The following is a 21,482-nucleotide window of genomic DNA, read 5'->3' on the forward strand; positions in this document are numbered from 1 at the left end:
AAACAATCTGTATTATCATCCAATTTAGCCTTGTGAGAGGAGACCCGCTGTGAACCATACAATACTAAATATACATGTAAACAGCTGGATAGATTAACATTTCTTGTCTGACAGAAAACCTATTTTTACGCCCTTGCTGGTGACCATTCCCTAGACCAGGGGTAGGCAAAATATGGCACGTGTGCCGAAGGCAGCACGTGAGCTGATTTTCAGTGACACTCACGCTGCCCAGGTCCTGGTCACTGGTCCGGGGGCTCAGCATTTTAATTTAATTTTAAATGAAGTTTCTTAAACATTTTAAATACCTTATTTACTTTACATACAACAATAGTTTAGTTATATATTATTGACTTATAGAAAGAGATCTTCTAAAAACATTAAAATGTATGACTGGCACACAAAACCTTAAATTAGAGTGAATAAATGAAGACTCAGCACAGCACTTCTGAAAGGTTGCCAACCCCTGCCCTAGACAATGACTTTAAAAATGTAATTTTCTGTTTCTATACAAAAATCCTTACACAATATCTATATGGCTTTTATTTGAGACCTCACATGACACACTTTAGTTTACCTAGTCGCATCCAAAATGTGCCAGGTCATTGATTATATGATCACATACTATTTGTCCACAGGATCCCTGCCTCATTCAGCGAAGGCCAGTTATTCAATATTTTTTTCTATCCTTCACATTCAGTGGGTGACCCCAGTCTTCATTTACTGCACATCAACAAACCTAGCACTGAATACACAATAATTAATCTCCTCGTGGTCATACTTGTGGTGCTCTTGCCATAGCCTCTGAGTGCTTCACAAACATCAATGAATTTATCTTCTCAACACCTTTGTGAGAACAGATGCTGTTATTATCACCTCTTTATAGGTGGGGATCTGAAGTATAGAGAAATTAAGGCCAAAATGTTCACTAGTTTTCATGCACCATGGCTCTGAGCCAGAAAGGTATTTAGGCTCCTAACTTCCATAAATACCTTTGTGGGGCTTGGCCCAAGAACCTGAATTTTCAGAGTATTTAGCATTTTTATAGGATTTTATATGTTCAGAGCTCAGCTTCAATTGTAGCTGTGAGTGCTCAGCAGTTTTGCAAATCCAGCCCCAGGTGTCTCATGTTGGGCACCCAGAAATTGAGGAACATGTGTGGCTACTTGTGAAAAGTTTGGTTTAAGTGACTTGCCCAGCATCACAGAGATAGAAGCAGAGAGAACCAAATTCTCCAAGGAGGCATTCAGCTGTCTTCACCATGAGATTATCCTTTCCCTTCCTGCTAGCCCTGGTCTTCACTTCTGACCAAATGAATCAGGGGTCCCACAGTCTCTTTCACTACCCAATCCTGATTAATCCCCAGCAAAGGGCCCTTGTGTGCATTCAGTGAAACAGGTGCCCTATAGAAAAAATAGCACGTGATCATGTAATTAAAGCTTGTATCATAATGCATACACACAAAGGGGGCTGAATTAAGGTTACATGGGCAACCTTAGTTCTAGTATTTCCTCGCTTTAGAGTGCTTGACTTGACAACCTCAACATTCTTTTTAATATAGTTATTGAATGTTCCAGTCTCTACCTTCCAGTAGTGTTTTGTGGTCTCAGCCAAGATCAAGGCCTCATAGTCTTAGGCATTTTACTATGGGCATGTCTACACTTAAAAGGCTACAGCAGCAAAACTGTACCACGTCAGTGATGCTGCTGTAGCGCTTCAGTGTAGACGCTACCTGCACCCCAAAGAGCTTACCATCATTACAGACAAGACAAAGGCTGGGAGTAACTGCTGCTAGTGTCCCTTCAGTTTTTTGTTAAAAATTCATTACTTTTTCCAGTATTCCACAGATGTTTCTATCATGCCTGTCCCTAAATGAAAATGTTTATTACACTGTCTTGAGGAGTGTACTGAGCACTCAGAATCACTGTATCAGGCAGATGACCTATTTGGTATTTCTAATTTATATTTACAGTATTTACTCACTCTTGGGGGCAGGGAGCAGAACAAAATCATAGTTACTAGAGCTGGATAGAAAAAGGTAAGCATATCTTATGAAAAGAGTCAAGACAGAGTTTTTTCATTGTGCTAGAAATTTTTCATGAGGGTTTAAATTTTTTTCCTCCCACTCAGGGTGGAGAATAACCTACTCTCTCACTTTTTTCCAGTTTTAAAACCCATAGGGATACTTTTTTATACTTATAAAAAACACAAAAAGAGAAGGAAAGGCAAGTGTGTTCCTCCTCCCCCAATCAAAATGAAAATTTCAGGGAAAAAATGACAAGATTTCTCAAAATGAAACATTTCAACCAAAATGAATTATATTTCATAAAAATTTTCATGTTGGTATAAAAGGCATTTTACATAAAAATCATTTTAAAGTTTTGACCAGTTCTAGTAAGAATACAGTTTAATGGGAAAATCCACACCCTAGAGGATATCATATCTCTTTCTGGCAAATTTGTGTAGCTTTATCATTGGAATACAAAACATTTAAATCCATTTAAACCCTACATAGAGGTCTTAAATGACACATAGATTTTGTGCTGGTCCTCTGCACAGGGTAAATTTCATCTAGAATGCATTTCATAATACAACACTTTGAATCCCAAGTGCCTTTCAGGTCCAAGTGCTTTGCATACACTAATGAAATGTGTCTTGCAACCACCCACTGAGATAGTGATGTAACCTTATTCCCATTTTACAGATGGGAAAACTGAGGCATAGGCGGTCAGTAGCTCACCTGAGGTCACTCAACACATCAGTGATGGCTGGGAATATAGTACAGAAGTCCTGACTCCCGGACCCTTGCTTGAAACACTAGCAACAGCTCCACCCCTATAGCTTGCCCTATAATACATTTCATATAGTACTTAACATATATGTTTGTTTGCTCTTTTTCTAGGTTGTCCAGGGTCTGGTAATTGGAAGACTAACTAGTCGCTTTACAGAGAGGACCCTGATCATGTTGAGTGTCTTAGCCTTCAGTGGAGTGGGCCTTGCTATGGTAAGATAATGGGTGGGATTTTTAAATGAACCTTAGGCCTGGCTTACATTTAAAAGTTATGTGGGTATAAATATATTGGTGAGGGGTGTATATGTGTGGTGGGTTTTTTAAAATCAATATAGCTATATGGGTAACAGCTCTTATGTGGATGCAGTTATATTAGTATGACTTATCAGCATAGTTATCCCCCTTCCCATACATGCATGGCTATTCTGAAATAAAGCACTTTTTTACCAATATAACCATGCCCACATTAGAGAGGTTGTACTGCCTTAATGTATCATAGACAAGCCCTTAGTGACTTAGGTCAAAAAGTTCATTGACTTTCAGTGAAACTTGTGTTCCTAAAGGGCTTGTCTACACACAAGTTATACTCTCAACCTATACTGGTGCCGTTAAATCAGTACAACCCCCTAGTGGATGCAGTTAGAGTGGTATAAAGGTGCTTCCTATATGGGAAAGGGAATAAGCTGTATTAGTATAAGAAAACTTCTTACTACTGGAAGGCCTCATCTACCCAACAGAGTTTACTGGCACCACACGCACTCACGCACACACCCATCCCTGCTGTTCCATAGCAAAATGCCTAGTGTAAAAACAACTGTGCTGACAGAAGAGTGCTTCTGTCAGTTTAGCTAATGCCATTCAGGAACATTACTGTGGTGGCAGAACTACTGTTGGCTTATGCTATGTCTACACTAGGAGACTGTTCCAGCATAGGCATACCAACCAAAGCACTGTAATGTAGATAAGCCCTAACTGTGACCACGCTAGGGGTTGTTTGGTAAACAAAAACAATAACAACAAAACCCCACAATACACTCCTCACACACCTAACCCAAAGAGTCATACCAGTACAAAACCATGTTTAGAACAGGCCTGAGTAACTTGATGCTTTTGAAAACCTTACCCTCAGTTTTTGCTTGGTTATGTTTCCTGAACTTCTCTGAAAGTTACAGGGAAAAAACCCACACTGTGACAAAAGTTTGCTGGTGATATTAGGGGTTGGTCGTTTTGGCTGGCTGTTTTTAACAATTGAGTTTAGTGCCCTTTTGGAATGAAGCAGAGAACAATTTGTGTGTACCTTGGTCTTGAACTGCCAAGAATTGCCAAGACTCCAGGGTGCATGAAGTCTTGGATGAGGATGACAGAGAAAGATGACAATAGATTCAGCTGTCAGCCTTTAGAAATTCACTGAATAGTTTGGCCTTGAACCCTCTAACCAGCATTTGATTATTGTGTATGTTGCAATGAAATGGCTGTGTTACAGGGGCAAAAATGACAGATCTTATTCACATACCTGTTACGCTATAACTTTGTTTGTGGGCACACAGAGGTTAAGTGACTTTTCCAAGAGGACATATCAAATCCATGCCAGAGTAAGGAATAGTAGCCTAGTTTTCCTGACTTCCAGACCCATACTTGAGCTACTAGGCAACACTGTGTCCCTGTACAAGTTAGAACACAAAGCTAGGAGCCAGGAAGGTCTGGAGTTTTAATCTGAGAAAGTAAATCATTGTTTCATTGGGTGACTTTGTGCCAAATCACCTGATTGCTTTACGTTGATCTGTGCTTCCACACAGAGGCTGCATAAGCACCAAATTTGGTCATACCAAAGTGGCGCAAATCACCTTCTCCCTGCTCAACCCAGATAGAATGACCTGTCTTAGCAATGCTTCCTAAACCCTACCAGCCAGAGAACTGAGGAATCAAAATCATGAGCACAATATGGGTCCTACATGGGACTGCATACTGTGATGCCATGAGTCCAGCATACCATTCATCATCACACGCACACACAGCTGGCCTGAAACAAGCCTAATGGATGAACTTCAATGGCACCACCTGAGATGCAGAACCTGAGTGGAGCCCAATTACCCTCCTTAATCTTGCTGTCTCAGGAGCAGGTTCACTGAAACATTTTAGTATTCCTGTCAACGCTCCAGACTTTAATTACCTCAGAAGATTGAGAAATGAGCGAAGGCAGTAATGAGAACATCATGAGCCAAGCAAGACGGCATCTCTCATTCAGACTCTTTCTTTTGTGAATTTGTTAGATATAAGGGTCATTGAAAAGACTTCAAACCCATCCAAAGCAGTAGGAATAGGATACATGAGCTTACTGGGCATGTTTTTATTAATAATAATGAGGAAAGATAAAAAGGGAGTAATTTAAAGAGCATAATTTAAGTTTTCTCTGCATAGATCACAGTGTTATTGCAGGGCAGCACATATAACTGTGGATTAATGAGCCACGGTTGGAAGAAATCCAGCCCAAAGAAGTTCTTACTAACTTTGTGAAGGAACTCCGCTGTGAATTCACTTCAGAGCTGGCAGTTAGGACATGCCCAGGGTGCTTGGGGACATCCTGACGGCATGGGCCTGAGAGACAAGGGTCGGGAATGATTTCCTAGGACAACTATTCATAGGAAAATACAGCTGCAGTCCTTTCCACCCAGGAGAGCTTATTAAAAAGTCCTCTGTTCAAAGGGCTGCCAAGAAAACATCTGTGTGTGTGGTGGCTTTTCATAATGGAGGTCCCAACAGGGATGAGCCTTGTTGAGGCAGCTTGTTGCAGTGTCATGAGGGCCCTGGCTGACCTCAGTACTCAGATTACAGATCTGGGGTCATAAAATGTTTGACTTTAATTCCTCCTCCCTCCCTTCCAAGCATGAGCATTAAAGATAGATCAACTTAATTTTTTCCTCCTACTATGTACTTGCTATTGTTGGCCTGCCAATGGATGCCACATCTGCAAAACAAAGCCTTTTCCTCAAGAGTGGAAGCAAGTAGAGAGAGCAGCTGTTTGAAAAAGAAACCTAAACACCCTCCTGGAAGGGTTTTGGAATCTAACACAGGAGGTGATCGGTGGGACTTTCTATGGCCTCAGAGGGTAATTTTGCAGCTTGAAAGGCATCTAGATGATGGGTGCCTATTCCCTGGGGGTTGAAAATGGGGCAGGGATGGGTCAGCTGGGAGATGTGGGGATTTTGAACAGCCGTGATGGGCAATCAGTGGTCAGAGGAGATGATGTTTCTCATTTGCAGGTGTGGGAAGGCTTATGAATTAACAGGGTCTGGGTGGGGCTGCAGAAAGGTTTGGCAGTCACATGAGGGATGTTTTCCTCTAGGGGGTGCATGTTTTTGCCTTGCCCTGCCCCTTCTCTCCTGTTCCCCATCCATCTGCCTTTGAGCCTGCCTTCTGGGACCCCAAGCACAATCCTTCCTATCTGAAAAATAAATTCTGGGTTTGGCAGTCATGTTCATACTGGGGCCTTCCAACCATGATTCCTACAGGGCCTCAGCAGGGGGAAGCACTCTCCCCAGCACTCCCTCTGCTTTTAACAGTCATTCCCCACTTTTGTTGTTTGTTATTGAAGGGCCCGTCTAATTCAGGGAGCCATGATTCTGCTGCCTCCACACTGCCCAAATGGCAGACAATTCCCAGAGGTCAGGGGACTGTTAAAGCTGCGTTCTCTCCTGAGATCCCTGCATGAGCTCTGGAAGCATTTGCTCTAGCAAAGGAGCTCTTATCATCCATCCACTGGTCTGAATATTTTGTGTACCAAGGCTATATCCTGTAGTCCTGACCCAAAACTTAGGCAAAGGTCCCACGGAAATCAAGGCACCTATCTACCTTTGTCTCCAGAAAGGGGTTTAATATATACATACTTTTTAATCCAGTCAAGAAAATGATTTAAACCTCAGAATGAGCAGGTCATGAGTTAGGTATGTTTCTGGGCTTGTTTTCCCTCTGTAACCAAGAGACGCTGACTGGATTTTATGAAAGGAAAATCCATGCAGGATGAGCCAATGAGTAAAACTTCCAGATTAACAAAGGATATAAATGATCTCCAGATGACAGTAAAAGAAACACACCTCAAAAGTAAACATAGGATAAGAGATTTCCAGTACAGAGCGAGGGAGGAGGGGCATTAATTTCCTTTCTGTACTCCAAAGAAATCCATTCATTTGACCAGTAGGGATTGTGAATGAATTCAGAGCTGGTTTAGCCCTACTGCATAAGAAGTTTATTCTTGTACTTTTGTTTAACTAATAAACTGCTGAAATGACATCTCTGCTCAGAACATGTGCAATAAGAAAATTGTTACATTCACTAATTATGTTCATTAACGTGTCCTTATGACTGGGAGACCTGTTCCAGATTACTGATTTCAGTGAATTCATTAGCAAGTATACTGACAAACAGGATTAGCGATCCCAAGGGTACAGTATTACATAATGTACTGTGTTCATTTATTTTGACAAGCAAAGCTTAGTTTTAATTATTTATGATGATGCATTATAATGGGTGCTGTAGCCTGGTTTGTATAAGTAATGAAGACTTAATGAGACTGCACTACAGGCCCCTGCTATTAAATTTTTCCTGAGAGGTGGAGCAGACAGCCTGGGGGAAGGAGGGGGGGATTGTGGGAATTGTCACGCTTTGTGAATTAGCAAAGCAAAACTAGATGAGGTTCTACCTTAATGTACGGGTTATAGTTTCTTACATATACTGAATGTTTATAATAATGCATTAAACACAAATTTAACAGAAGTGGTTTGAATGGGCTGGATCTTCTGTTGGTGCAAATCTGTTTTGCTGCATCAGAGCTTCATCACTGTACACCAACCAGGAGTCTAGTGCACTATGTATTTATGAAAATCCAGGCAGGATTGTATCTCATCAGTGTGACGTTATCCTTTGTGCTGCCCAGGAGCTGGTTTTCTAATAGACGTGGAATATTTTGTTCTGTCATGTAGGCGCTGATGACCAACGTGTTCCATTATTGCATCATTGCCCTCCCCATGGTATTTGCACTCTGCACTATGGGCATCATTACGGACAGCATTCTCACAAAGTCCGTCCCTCCTTCTGACACTGGTAAGACCTGTGATAAGACTAGATTTTTTTTTTTAATTAGATGATCTTCCAGCTCAGAGTCTGGGCCTTGTGGCTTTTAAAGCCTGAGGTTTCAAGCTGTGAGCTGGCATGTGCATAAACGCTGCTGTGCTGATGCTGTGCTGCCAACCACGACTTAGAGCGTTGTGGGAAGAATGCCGAGTTCCCAGCACATGCCATCAGGCGTAATTTGACTAAGAACAAAGCGTAACCTGTATTAGTCCTGCATCTCTGCCAACCAATTAACGCTGGTCAGAAGAAGCAGGCCTAGACTTACAAGGGGGCCTGCAGTGAGCCAGCAACCAGCATCAATTGACAGCATAACAAGAGGCAGAATCCTGCAGCCTTTACTTAGATTTACTGTGCAAAGCTTTACTTATGCTTAAGGCTTAGGTGAATCACAAGGCCTTGTGTCAGCCCTCTGCACTTAGGACAGTGGTCCCAAAATTTTTTACCTCATTTCCCCCGTTACCCATGTTTGCACCCTCCTCCCCTGGAGCAGGGTCATGGCTCTGGGAAGGGGGGACGTGGACAGGAATGAGGGGGCTGAGGCTAAGGTCACAGCTGCGGGTGGGACCAGGAGCGGAGCCCCCTGAACATTCCTCTGTGCCACCTCTAGGTGGGCGCATCCCCCAGTTTGGGGACCTCTGATTTAGGATCATAAGATTGAGATGAATAGATTTGGCCCTTAAAGGGGCTAGGATAAAAGGAAGAGCTACAATATAGGACAGCTAATGAGCTAAGTTATATTTTAAGGTTGTCACACTTCATAGTGCCCTTGCCACACTGCTGTAGTGTGGTTGTGCAGTTTTCATTTTACAGTAAGGCACATTTCTGAGAAACATGCCATTCCCCGAGAAATCCTGTTCAAACAATTGCGTGTAATTTAAGTTGGAAACCAGAATGAGCAGGTACAGAATGAACAGAGGACTAGCTTGTACAATATTGACCAAACACTCCATTTATGACTGTACGTTCCTTGTATTCATTCAGGTTCTTGCTGCCTGCACTTCCACTTGCAAATACCCAGCCAAATGGCTGGATCCAACAAGGAAAGGTCCACATAGCTTTCCTGTTATTCAGGTGCTTCTTTTCATGCAAAACCAGGCTATGGGATACCACAATAAACCATAAATGCTCAGTATTGAAACATGGTAGCATATTCTTGCAAATGAGGGGCCCTGTTCGGGCAGATAGTCACATGAAACTTAAAAGGAGTCATGATTTCTGTGTATTATAATAAAGGGAGTGTCTGGCCACCACCGTATTGGAGAGGAAGGGTCAAAGTCCTGAAAAAGTCTTCATCATCTGAATGTCCATGCCTTCCTTCAGTGAAAGAGTTCTCCCAGGATGCAGTGCCATACATATTGTACCAACATCAGCATGACACTCTAAACCTTCCTTTCCAATATGGTAGCAGGCAGCTGAGAAGCTGCTAAGCCCAGCAGACCCCTGGGTTTTGCCAAGCAACCTTATTGTCCTATCTACCATGGACAAAACAAAGACTTCTGCCTGACAGCCTCACTGTTCTATGTGAAGAGACAGCGAAACTGCTGATGGTCACCCACAGAGCCAGCCACCATAATCCATACATCCCTCAGAGCAGCAGCTACAGCTTTCGTTGCAGCTAGTTGTAATAATTGTGCTTAAACTATTTTGTGATGTTTCCATGTGCTGTTAAGAGTTGTTGCATTTTGCCATAGAAGAGGCTGTGGTTCAATGGTGGGCATGTATATTTATTTCCTTCAGATGTGGCCAGAAAATGTATGCACACATTTGTGCTGCCACAGCAATGTTCTGGGAAGCCTTGCTTGGCCCCCACCATCTCTGTCCAAATTATTCTTGCTAGAAGTAGAGCGTCCTTTTGTGTGGAATGGGGCATTTTAAGATGAGCTAGTACCTGTCTGTAAGTGATGCTGCTTCTCTCTTAAGCCCTGCCCCCATGGCTCCACTCCAAAAATATCTGTAGAGTTGTCCTCTTTTGGGAGATCCATAACTGGACCAGTCAGATTCTATCCTGCATTCCCTATTCCGTCTGAAGCTTTATGGGCAAGTGTTTCTACAGAGCTCAAGGCTGCCCGGGGGGTGGGGGGGGGGCAGTGGGGCAATTTGTCCCAGGCCCCACAGGGGCCCCCACAAGAGTTTTTCGGGGTCCCTGGAGCAGGGTCCTTCACTCGCTCTGGGGGCCCTGGAAAACTCTTGTGGGGCCCAAGCCCCTGGAGCTTTTGCCAAAGTGCTGGGTCTTCGGGGCACTTCGGCGGCGGGTCCTGGAGCAGAAGGAACCCCCACCACCGAAGTGCCGCTGAAGCGGGGGCCCCCTGAATCCTCTGGGTGGCCCTGACAGAGCCCAGTTGAAATTTAACTCAAAGTTTGTACAGTCTGTCAAAGGTTGTAAAGCACTCTGGGATTTTTCTGGATGACAAGGTCCCATGGTTAGCCTGATTAATTTAAGACTGAAATCTATCTCACATACATTGTGAGCACCTAGAGCCGTTGAATCTTGGTTAGAATTTAATTTGTTTGCTAAAACTTATTTAGTTCACACTAAGGACAGATCTTTCCAGGACTCAATTCTGTGCGAATGAAAATCAGGAGTTTCAAGTCTTCAAGAAATGTTTGAGGGAGGGCAGTGGAGGAGGGGCAGTAAATGGCATTTAAACATAGAGCAAATGTGGAAATCATCCAGACTGCTCTCAAAAGGCTTTTGTGAGGAAAAATGGAGCATGCTCCTCTTTCAAAGCCCAGAGGCTAACTTTGGTCACAAGTGAGCATGAGTTTAGTGGCCTCTTCATAGTCCTTGTTTGTTTGCGTACGATATTAAATCGCCCCCACACCCCCAATTCAGCAAGATTGGCAGTCTCTGCTGAAGGACAGTGGAGAGGGTGGTACTGCAATTTAGGACAAAGGTGCACTTGCAAAGGTTGTACAGAGCCCAGAACTAGCACATTGGGGAGTGTTGCAAGAAAATATTGTGTGCATTTGGAGAGCTGTGCATGGGTCCAGGACTACAATGGCAGGGGATTGTAGCAGGTCAGGATTGAGGTGCATTGGCAAAGTTGTGTTTGGGCTCAAAACTAGATTGGCAGGAGATGCTGCTGCAGGTCAGGATTGCAGTTCTTTAGCAAAAGCAAGAGGAGCTCAGTGTAAAACTTGTACACCCTGATACAAGTGCTGAGAGTCATTCACTTTCTCAAGTAGGTTTTTGTTTTTAAAACTTTACATCAAGGCAGAGGCAACAGTGAAATCAAGAGTCCCTGACCCAGCAGAGCAATTTCAGTGTGTAAGCTTCTTCTTTGGAGTACCTGTCTAATGTAGTGTGGGTGCCTCCCAGAGAAACAATGCTACTAAAATGCCTGCCACTCTTTTCTGGTCATGGGTGGCACCATACAGTAGCCGTTCCACCCATATTCCAAATAAAACTATTGTCCCAACTGTACAAATGTAAAATTTACGCTACAAATTGGTCATTTCTAGTTGCATTTGTTAATAAATCTCTGCCTTTTAATAGCTGTTAAACTTGATGTGATATTGTGGCATTAAAGCTTTTCACATCAAAAGCACAGGAAGTGGCATTAGCCTTGAAGATTTTTAGTCAATTTAAAGAACACTCGCATTCACAAGATTGTTCTATTCACCAGTTCACCTTGAGGAACTCCCTTCAGAACTGTGTCTGTCTTGAGTCTTGCTGAAGGAATCTTCTGAAGATCTTTTCATTAAGGGCGCTATCCAGTATTGTCCAAAGTCAGTTGTAGCCTTTCCATTGATCTTAATAAGTGCTGGGCCAGGCCTTTATGATAAAGAGGGGATTAGCCCCAGATTAGAGTGCCCCTTTTATCAAAGAGCTGGAAGACTGGATAGAAGTTAGTGGAAGCTGGTTGTCCATTGTGGATTTTCTTTTCTACTGTCATTAAAGCGTCCCTGCCCTTCCCAAATAGGCTTGTCTACACTGGCAATTAACAGTGCTGCAACTTTCTCACTCAGGGGTGTGAAAAAACACCCCCCTCGAGCACAGCAAGTTGCAGTGCTGTAAAGCACCAGTGTAAACAGTGACCCAGCACTGGGAGCTGGGGAGACATAGCTCAGTGGTTTGAGCATTGGCCTGCTAAACCTAGAGTTGTGAGTTCAATCCTTGAGGGGACCATTTAGGGATCTGGGGCAAAAATCTGCCTTGGGCTTAGTCCTGTGGCAGCACTTCAGCATTGCCAGTGTAGACTAACTCTATAGTCCCATGCTGCAAAATTCAGATTTCAAACTGCCTAAAGATCAGAGGTGGTTCATACTGCAGGATCTAGCTGGTTGTTTAGGAAACAGAAATTATCTTTCAGCAAAATAAACCTTTCAGAGGTGCAGAGCTGGAGCCTGGGCCTGTTTAGAGGATGGATATCTGATTAAACATACACACACAACCCACCCACACACTACAAAGTGCCAGCTCAACTGTTGGGAGCCAGTTTGGCTGCTGTATACAGTAATTAGTTTAGTTCAAATGCCTGGAGGGGGGAAAAACTGTAGAACCTGCCCAGAAAGTTTGGTGACTGTGTGATTGCTCCCACTGGGGAGAGGTCAATTTTGGGGATCCACCCAGCTCATTGATGGGGAGCAGTACCGAGAAGATCTGGCAGAAAGATTTTTCCAAGACACACACACACATTACTCCCCCTCCTACTGGCTCCCTTCTCAAACTAGCCTTCTGAATAGAAGTACAGCAGGCTTGATCTGCATTAGACTGAGGACTGGTCAGATTTCCTCTCATTCACACTCCCCTAAAGATTTTTTGACTCAGTTCTGTTCCAGTTACATGGTCCTCCATCACTTTATAACTAGTAGAATCAAGTAGTGCATTTGTGCTCCCATTTAGCTAGGTAGGCCTCCATGCATGGTGCCATACCTGGCAGCAGGATCTTCATGTAAAGTCAAAATGCCTACATCCAGAGTTCTCTCTCACCTGTGCAAGCAGTGAAATAATCATATCAATACCTAAATTGGACCCCCAAACCCCCTACTTTGTGACCAAAGTCTAAGCTTATCTTCCTTCTCCTTCTCTGCTGTCCTATTCTAAGACTTTTCATTTTGGTGCTATACTGGTTTTCCTATATGAATAGCAGAATAATGTGCCTGCACCATACCACACGTGCTATAATATTCCATGTCCATTCATCTGCATGCAAGTGGCCATACTTTGCCAAGTAATAAGTGCTTTCTCATGGTCTGTGGCTCCTGCTCCCTTTAAGCTCCCAGCATGGCACAAGAATCTGGTGGAGCTGGATAATGGTATCCAGCATGTGTTCATTCATATTGAAGCAATCTTTGTGAGGAGGTTTTTCTAGGGTATCATCCGTTCTGTTGAAAAAGACTAGTTAGAGCCCAGCCTTTCAGAGCCAAGTTGCTAAACTGCAAAGCCTTAACAGCCTGTTATCCTGAGCTTGAGGACAAACTGTGATGGGTTGTTTTAGTAAGGTGGAGATGCACTGGTAGCTGCCTTATCTAATTATTGTATTAGAAAAGTCTGATCTTCCAAGGTTTGCAAGAGACAGAGTATTAAGTTACCACACCCTTAATTAAATAAATTTTCCCAGTTGCAAGCTTAACTAAGAGCACTACTTCCAGAATCAGAGTCTAGCTCCCTGTATTGGGCACTGAATTCTTTCTTGACCAGTGCAGAATCTGATTGCCCTTGACTACAGTATTCCTGCTGGGTGAACACTGCAGTGGAGAGCTGAGATGGCTCGCAGTGGAAGTTACACACTTCTGGATACACAGGGTCCATGTAAGCTATGTCTATTCAACAAATTATCATTAAACCTTTGTAATTAGAATTAATCTGTCACTTATGTATGCACTTTTTCCTTCCCCCTCTTCTGTAGGTGCCATGCTTGGGATATGTGCATCTGTTCCTCCCCTGACACGGACAGTGGGCCCAACACTAGGTGGAATTTTGTACAAGATGTTTGGAGTCTCAGCCTTTGGTTATTTGCAACTGGTTGTCAATATATCTCTGTTTTTGTATATTTTTAAGAATAGAGTACCTCAGAATGAGGAGAAAGCTCAGTAATCCAGGCTACATGTAAATCTATTTTATCCACAAAATCTAAAATGTGCAATGTTTATATATAGATTATGTGTTAGGACTTTTACCTCTGTCACCCCAGACTGAAAATAAAAGTAGCTTTAAGCCAGCACTTTGCATTTCAGCAGCATATACAATAACTTTTGCTATTGGAGCAGTTTACAAAGCCTTAGTATTTGATGATATTCCGCACCATTGATAGGTTTGCAGACATCTTCTGGGCTTGACACTATTACAAGAGATAGGACCCCATCCTCAGCTGATGTAAGTCAGCATAGTTCCATTAAAGTCAATGAACCCAATCAAGATGCAGCCCTCTCTCTTTAGTAGTAAAGGGGAGGCACTGACTAGCTCAGGTTGTTTTAACAGTACCAAGCACAATGAAGCTCAGATCCCCATTTAGGCCTCTGAGCAATACAACATTGAACGCTAATAGTTACAGAAGTTCCAGCAACTGCATTTCAGTCACCCCCTTACAGGGGTGGGTCTATCATCTCTCACACTGTAGAATGGAAGTAAAGGCATGGCATCCAGATTTTTCAGACACGGTGTTCTAAAGTTAGCTACCTGAATCCATATAAGTTATGCTTTAACCCCACCTGGGAAAAGAAAAAAAAAACAACTCACCCCTCTTTAGGGAGAGTGTTTCAGGCTGCAGTACAGGTAATTGAAAAACCTTTATGTTCAGGAAACTAAGTACTGTATCCTTCTGCTTTAAGGCACAAACCCCTCAATGCAGAGCATTTCTTCCCACCAGCCACACAGAGGGAATCAGAACCAAGACTTTCTTCAAGATGGTCCAAGCAACTGATAGCTGAAGCCTGTTTCATCCTGTGGGAAAAAAAGCAGCTAGTCCATAACTTATAAAACCTCATTAGTAGTTTATTGCCACAGCATTTCCCACTTCTTGGGTGAGCAAGCACTTCCCTTTTGAGCCACACCCTCCACTAGCTCCTTATTAGAACTATGCTTTAATCAGCCCTTAATTAACCCTCCTACATGCTGTTCTCAGTATAATCTTTGTAGTTTCCACCAATACTCTCTGGTCTCCCTCAACCAAGACTCTGTGGAAGTCAGTGGGAACTTTACCTGAGTAAGGATTTCAGTTTCTGACCATTAGTAAGAAATGCTACACAGGAAGAGTCTTGCAACTCAGTTTTAGCGCCAAATGCATTTTTCCTTGTACTTCCCCTTTCTAGCTGTAGAGAAAGGATAGCTGTATGTTGCAGAATTACTCTCAAGGAAATGTAGATTAATTAGCAATAAGTCTCATATGACCTGATTTTCCTAAGCACAGTACCAGGAAGTTCAGCTATTTCTCCAACCCCTTGGCTCTGCAAAGTGTCCTAAGAAGAAGCTGGTAAGAAGTACAGCACTTCCTACCTCTGGTTAGGCTGGAAACCCCATGAGAACAGCCCCTCACATTCAGCATGGCCGATCCTGGCTGGATCTGGAAACTGCGAAGATGCATGGAGATGTGAAATAACCAGGAACTTGTTATATAAACCTTCATTCTATATGTTGGTCTTTATTTTATCCTGAACCAGTTCAGCTATCACTCTTCTTCTGGACTAAGCAAGCAGGGGGTATTAGAGGAAGCATTCTGGAAGGCACTTTTAGTCTGTAACTGGTGTCTGCAGTAGTTCTTGCACCTTCCTCAGATGCAACTAATCCTGACTATTGAATTCTGGATTAGAAGGGCCAGGTCTGATACAGTATAGCAATTCCTAATTTAGATGCAACTGATTTTCTGCTTGGAGACCAACTGAAACAGGCTCTTTCCTACAGACATATCAGCTTTCTGTTATCAAAGCACATTAGTAGTTTTATTAACAAAAGTGTTTGGATAGATTAGTGTAGCCCTATTTATAGATGGTGTCTATGAACTATTATTCTGCAACCTGCACCAAAAAACATACTGCACTATAGTGTATAGTAATAAAATGTGAACATTTCAAGTACTTTATTTGGAATGGACACATTAATGCAAAAGCAATATTAAGACATCTGCTTAAAGACATTCATCAAAATAAATACAAATATAGATACCACAAATAATTTAAATTGGGTTTGTTTTGCACCAATGGGCGCTGAATATTCTTTGCATCTCATAAATAGATAAGAGTAGTTTGCAAAGCTGTGCCACTAAGAAACTTCTTGAAGCTTCACCAGAAGTCCTTTTGAAAGAGTCTTTGGTTTTTAAAATGCATCTCAGGCGAAGCTCAGGGCTCTTTGCTCAGCAGCCTCAGACTTGGAGGAAACCCAACTGTTCCCAGCCACCTTCTTTGCTTTCCTTCATTGGTACCCTGTCCCATTTCAGTCCAAGACACTCGATCTGATACGGTGCATTCTAAAAAGAGCAACAGAAAATAAGTCAGAAGTGGAACAATACAGCAGTATTCTTGTGGGGTAAGCACCTAAGGGAGTTTGGCACTCGTAGTTAAAAATCCCAGCCTATACACAGAGTTGCTTAAAGAAGCCCCCATTAAGTGTCTGTCCACATTTCATCAACTAAGTGGCATAACTGATCTTGCTAGTTAGTAACCATGCACAGTATCACCCAGAGATCCCTGGTAGGTAACACTCACAAAAGGGCAAATAGCTCAGCCTCCAAAATGGAGCGCCAAGTCTAAGCGTTCTCTGCTGGTCACCAGGGCTTAAGCAGCAGCATTGGTGCCAATCTAAAGGCTAGTACTACTTTCCAGACAAAAGTTGCACCATGAAAAGTCCATGCTCACTGCTTGAATTGGGGGGGAGGGGGCATAAGGGGGTGATTAATGAAAGCCTGAAACAGGCAAACACAGCCCACCCCATGAAGTGAAGTAGCCCCTCAAAGCAGTAAGAAGGCCTGGACCCTCCAAGCCCCTTCCTCAATTCAAGCATTAATACCTAAGTCCGGCCTCGAGCACATGATGGGAGAGTCTTCCCAGGGAGAACCAAGTAGTGTCAGTCCCACAGAAGGAGGTTGCCAGCCCAAGTTAGAGAGTAGAGGAAGGCAGCATCCCAACAGCAGTTCTCCCATTCCCATTATTGCTGCCTTTATCCTCTTAAAAATTGACATATTTGCCACACTAGTTACTAAGAAGTCACTTCTTATTCCAGGCTCACAGATGCTAAAGTGGCTTTAAGACAGGGGTTGCCAACCTTTCAGAAGTGGTGTGCAGAGTCTTTATTTATTCACTCTAATTTAAGGTTTTGCGTGCTGGTAATACATTTTAACGTTCTTAGACGGTGTCTTTCTATAAGTCTATAATATAGAACTGAACTATTGCATGTCAAGTAAATAAGGTTTTTTAAATGTTTAAGAAGCTTCATTTAAAATTAAATTAAAATGCAGAGCCCCTCAGACCAGCGGCCAGGACCTGGGCAGTGTGAGTGCCGCTGAAAATCACCTTGTGTGCCGCCTTTAGCACGCGTGCAGTAGGTTGCCTACCCCTGCTTTAAGACTATCCCTGGTGATTTTCATAAGAAGCCAAAGGCATATTGGGGCTTTCCTGGAACCATTAAATTGCACGGCCCAGCAGGGGCCGCTGTGGAGCCACGTCCGTTCAACCCCTCCAGTACGGACCGGCTCTTGCTAATTCAATCAGCTTATCTGCTTGCAGGCGCCAGGGCTACGCTTTTAGCCAATGCAAAAGACGGGGATGGGGTTAAACCTAAGGTCAGGGGGTGCCGGTTCAGTCCGAGTGCTACGGGCAGAGCCGGCCGATCCGGTCCCCCCGTGGGAGTCCCAGTGAAAAGGCAGCATGAGCCACCTGCTCTCAGGGGCTCGCAGCCGCTGTTTAAAGCCCGGGAGCAGCGCCGGTCTGGAACCCGGGGGGCAAGTTGGGCAAGGCCTCCCGCGACACTAAGCAGACGCTGAGCACGCTGCGAGCTCGCCTGCCTGTGATCTCTGCTCTCCCGTCGCTGGCCCTGCAGCCCGTGAAGCTCAGTGGAGACGGGCTAAGGCGCAGCCCAGCAGCCCACGCGCGTCTTCTGCAAACCCCGCGGGGCCTTGGGGCGCGCTCGGCTCCCCTCGGCCCGCGCTGGCAGGTTCGGGGCGCTCCCCGGACCCCCCCGCGGCTCACCTGTCGCCGTCCCTCCTCCTGTCCTGCCGCCCCGCGGGCTGCTCAGGGCGCCCGGGTCAGGCGCCGCTCCTGGCTGCCCGCCGCCTGCTCCAGCTCCTGGCGGCTCTTGAAGTCCTGGATGGCCCGCTTGTTCTGGAAGTCGATGAGCGCCATGGTGATGGAGGCGTTCCAGCAGCTCTGGTCCGGGCAGCGGAAGTCGATCTCCTTGCGGTCCGTGGTGACGATGGTGAAGTAGATGTACTTGCCCGTGCGCTCCACGCAGTCCACCTTGAGGATGGAGTGGAAGCCCAGCTCCTTGCCCCGGGCGCGCTTGTGCCCGTCCGGGAAGAGACTCAGGCTGTCCTTGGTCAGCACCACCAGCTTCTTCTTCCAGAACTGGAAGAGGCTGTCGCTGCGCTTCTCCAGCTCGCCCTCCCGGATCACCTCGCCCGGCATCTTCATCCTCCGCGGCGCGCTGCGAGCCGGCGAACTCGGCAGCTGCTTCTGCTCCGGCGCCTCCTCCAGCTGCAACGGGCGAAGAGCGCTGGCTGGAGAACAATTTATTGCGGTGAGTCAGCGCCTCGCTCTTCCGGTCCCCCTCCCTGCCCAGCCCTGCTGTCACCCACCCCCGGCCTCCCCTGCCGGCCCTGGCCCTCCCCGAGCCGCGCCTGAGTATCCGGCACCTCCTCCCCCGCTGGCCCCAGGCTCCGCCTGCCCCTCATCCCCCTCCAGCTCCAGTTCCAAACCGGTTCACCTCACACAGCCTCCTGCATCCCCGCCCCCTCCCACTTCAGCCTCTTTCATGCCCCCCTCTGCTTTCCACCCCTGTTCCCAGCCTGCCGCTCTACAGCTCCCCCTCTGCTCCACTCCCTTGCAGCTTCCCAGTCCTTCTGCTTGTGCCCTTCCCCCAACTTCCCATCTGTCTCAGGTCTCCCCCAGGCCCTCTTTCCCCCCTCCCAGAGTTGCCAGCCCTCCAGGATATGGAGTCTCCAGGAATTAAAGATTAATCCTTAATTCAAGATTGTAATGTGATGAAAGCTCCAAGAATACATCCAACCAAAACTGGCAACCCTCCCCAAGCCTCTTCTCTTCCTGTGTCTCCCCCCCCCACCTACCCACGTCTTCCCTCCCCATCCCCTCTATCTACCTAGCCCCTCACCTGTCTCCTTTCTCGCCCTCTATTCCCCTTGCTTGCCCCCAAGCAGTGACACTGCTCAGGAATGCAGTTGCTGCCAAGCCCATAGCGTGACTCAGCCTGGCAGCACGGCCTTTGGAACTTTCTCAAGGCTTCAAGCCACTTCCAGGCTGGCCTGAGTACTCAGGCTGGATGCTGGGGGATGGGGAGGCCCCTTAACCCTAAACGTCACCAGACCGGCTCTGTCCTGCTGGAAACCCTGTGGGCTGAGGTTCCTGATTTCTGTCCTCTTGACAGCCAGGTTCTGGGACCCTCCCCAGCTTGCATGCCAGGAGAGACAAAAGGAGAAGGGTCCCAGGCTACTTCTGCCTTTCCTGGCCATGAAATGTACAAACACCCCCAATCCTCTCATATGTCCAGGGCAGCCCTCCATTCACCTACCTAACCAATTTCAGCTCTCTGCATTTCTGAAGTGCCCATCACCATGCTATGTAGGCTTCCTCTATTAAGCTACATTAAAGAATGCAGGACACTTTTTCACATTGGAAGCTCTTATCACCTACTACAGCACTTTAATAATCCAAGCCCTGGATCCTGTAATTCATCATACTGGAAGTCTGCTGAACTCTGTATGAAACTCTCCCAGTCCATCCACACACAGTGAATTGCAAGATGAAGGCGATAGATCAGCTTTTGTGCAAAAAGCTCCATTTTCACCTGGTAGTTTGGGGAGAGATGTTTGGGGGTTTTTTTTGTTTGTTTGGTTTTTTTGTTTCATGTGAAATTTGCTTTTGGCAGGTGTTTCTGAGGGCAAATTCAGTAGTTTTTAGAACAGATAGCATTTTTAACTATAAAAACAAACAATTTCTTTACAATTAGAAAGGTTAGTTAAGATTTAGTACCTAAATGATAGGGTGATGAGTGCATCAGAAATGCAGAGTAGAGGGGGTCCAAAAAAGGAAATGTTTTGTTTATTTTGAACCACCCCCCCAAAAAAAATCGAATTGTCCATTTCCTATTGAAGTGTCCATCGTTTGGCAATTTTCCATCCTCTAGCAGGCACAAGTTGGTAAAACACCTTGAATGTGAACAGTTGTGTAAATGCCAAGTATTAATCATGATCATTACTTATTAAGACATTCTGTGAGGCCTGATTAAAAGGGACATTGTCAAGGCTAAAATCTAGGGGTTAAATGGAGGCAGAAGGGAAGGGAGCAGTACTCTCCCACACACCATTAACAAAATATGCTGCACCTCTATGAATGAGATGCTGCTTACAGTAGACTATGCACAGGTTTGTATAATTTTTGGTCGTGCCCAGAACAGGTCCAAGTCCTGCCCCTTCCCCCCACACACACCTGCCTAAGGCTCTGGGAGGAGGTTTGGGTGCAGGAGTGGTGCAGGTTCTGGGAGAGGGGTTGGGTGCAGGAAGGGGTGAGGGGTGTGGGCTCTAGGAGGGAGTTTGGGTGCAGGACAGGGTTCAGGCTCTGGGAGGGAGTTTCGGTCAGGAGAGGGTGAGGGATCGGGCTCTGGAAGGGAGTTTGGGTGCAGGATCTGGGTGGGGGTTGGGGTGCTGGAGAGGGTGTGTGGGGGCTGGTTCTGGGAGAGAGTTTGGGGGTAGGCTCTGGGCTGAGGCGGGGTTGGGGCGTGGGAGAGGGTGAGGGGTGTGATGCTTACTTCGGGTGGCTCCCGAAAGCGACCTGCACACCCCTCTGGCAGCAGCTCCTAGGCGGGAGGGGGGAGGGTCTCCGCATGCCACTGCCCACAGGCACTGCCCCTGCAGCTCCCAATGGCTGCAGTTCCCAGCCAATGGGAGCTGCAGAGTCGGCGCTTGGGACAGGGGTAGCACACGGAGACACCTGCCCCCCAGGGCCACAGGACCATTCCGGCCGCTTCCGGGAGTGGCATGGAGTGAGGCTGGGCAGTAGCTGCCTTAGCCCCACTGTGCTGCTGGTGGTGGCCGAGGGCCCCCAGGCCCTTTTATATCACCCGAGGGCAGCAGTTGGGGCCGAGCAATGCTCCGAGGGAGGCGCACGGGGGGTGGCAGGCAGGGCTGGGGAGAGACCCGGCCACGAATGCTGGTGGAGCTGGGCCCCCGGGCCCTGAATATTCCTGGAGCACAGGCACCACGAGCCCATATAACTCGTGCCGCTCCTGAATATGCAGATATTCAAAATATGATTGTTGCTGCTTGGTTCGACTGCACTCCTTGAGCTGGGAATATATACCCTGCCCTGGAGCTCTGCAAGGCTCTTTGAGCTTGAATCCTTCTCAGCTGGGGAAACAAAATAAGTAGTGGTATAGCACCAAAAGGAGAAGTCACTACAGTAA

The 21,482-nt window shown here is 45.7% G+C and overlaps 2 protein-coding genes across 14 annotated transcripts in view; one reads left to right on the forward strand and one right to left on the reverse strand.

Moving 5' to 3' along the window:
• Nucleotides 1-21,482, forward strand: part of SLC22A18 (solute carrier family 22 member 18) — a 224,632-nt gene that overhangs the window by 131,881 nt on the left and 71,269 nt on the right. For 8 of the 13 annotated variants that reach the window (XR_007774503.1, XR_007774502.1, XM_050953712.1 and 5 more), the window contains exons 10-11: nt 2,900-3,001; nt 7,765-7,885. Coding sequence is in view for 11 of the 13 variants with exons in the window: in XM_050953712.1 (XP_050809669.1) it covers nt 2,900-3,001; nt 7,765-7,885 (223 nt within the window). In the remaining 2 variants the exon portion in view is untranslated. Of the gene's footprint in view, nt 1-2,899; nt 3,002-7,764; nt 7,886-13,767; nt 14,078-21,482 lie in introns of those variants that run through there. The other 5 variants (XM_050953708.1, XM_050953719.1, XM_050953718.1 and 2 more) reach the window with 1 other exon arrangement.
• PHLDA2 (pleckstrin homology like domain family A member 2) lies at nt 15,902-18,486 on the reverse strand. Its single transcript, XM_050953780.1, has 2 exons — nt 18,038-18,486; nt 15,902-16,320 (listed from the first exon to the last, which is right to left on the reverse strand). Exon 1 carries the CDS (start codon nt 18,476-18,478, stop codon nt 18,080-18,082), a length of 399 nt encoding a protein of 132 aa, XP_050809737.1. The 5' UTR covers nt 18,479-18,486; the 3' UTR covers nt 15,902-16,320; nt 18,038-18,079.

The sequence above is a fragment of the Gopherus flavomarginatus genome, chromosome 5, assembly GCF_025201925.1.
Source record: "Gopherus flavomarginatus isolate rGopFla2 chromosome 5, rGopFla2.mat.asm, whole genome shotgun sequence".
In the NCBI taxonomy this organism is placed as follows: domain Eukaryota; kingdom Metazoa; phylum Chordata; order Testudines; family Testudinidae; genus Gopherus; species Gopherus flavomarginatus.

Bases quoted from the DNA above. Each gene is read 5' to 3' on its own strand.
- PHLDA2 (XM_050953780.1), bottom strand. From the start codon at position 18,478: ATGAAGATGCCGGGCGAGGTGATCCGGGAGGGCGAGCTGGAGAAGCGC.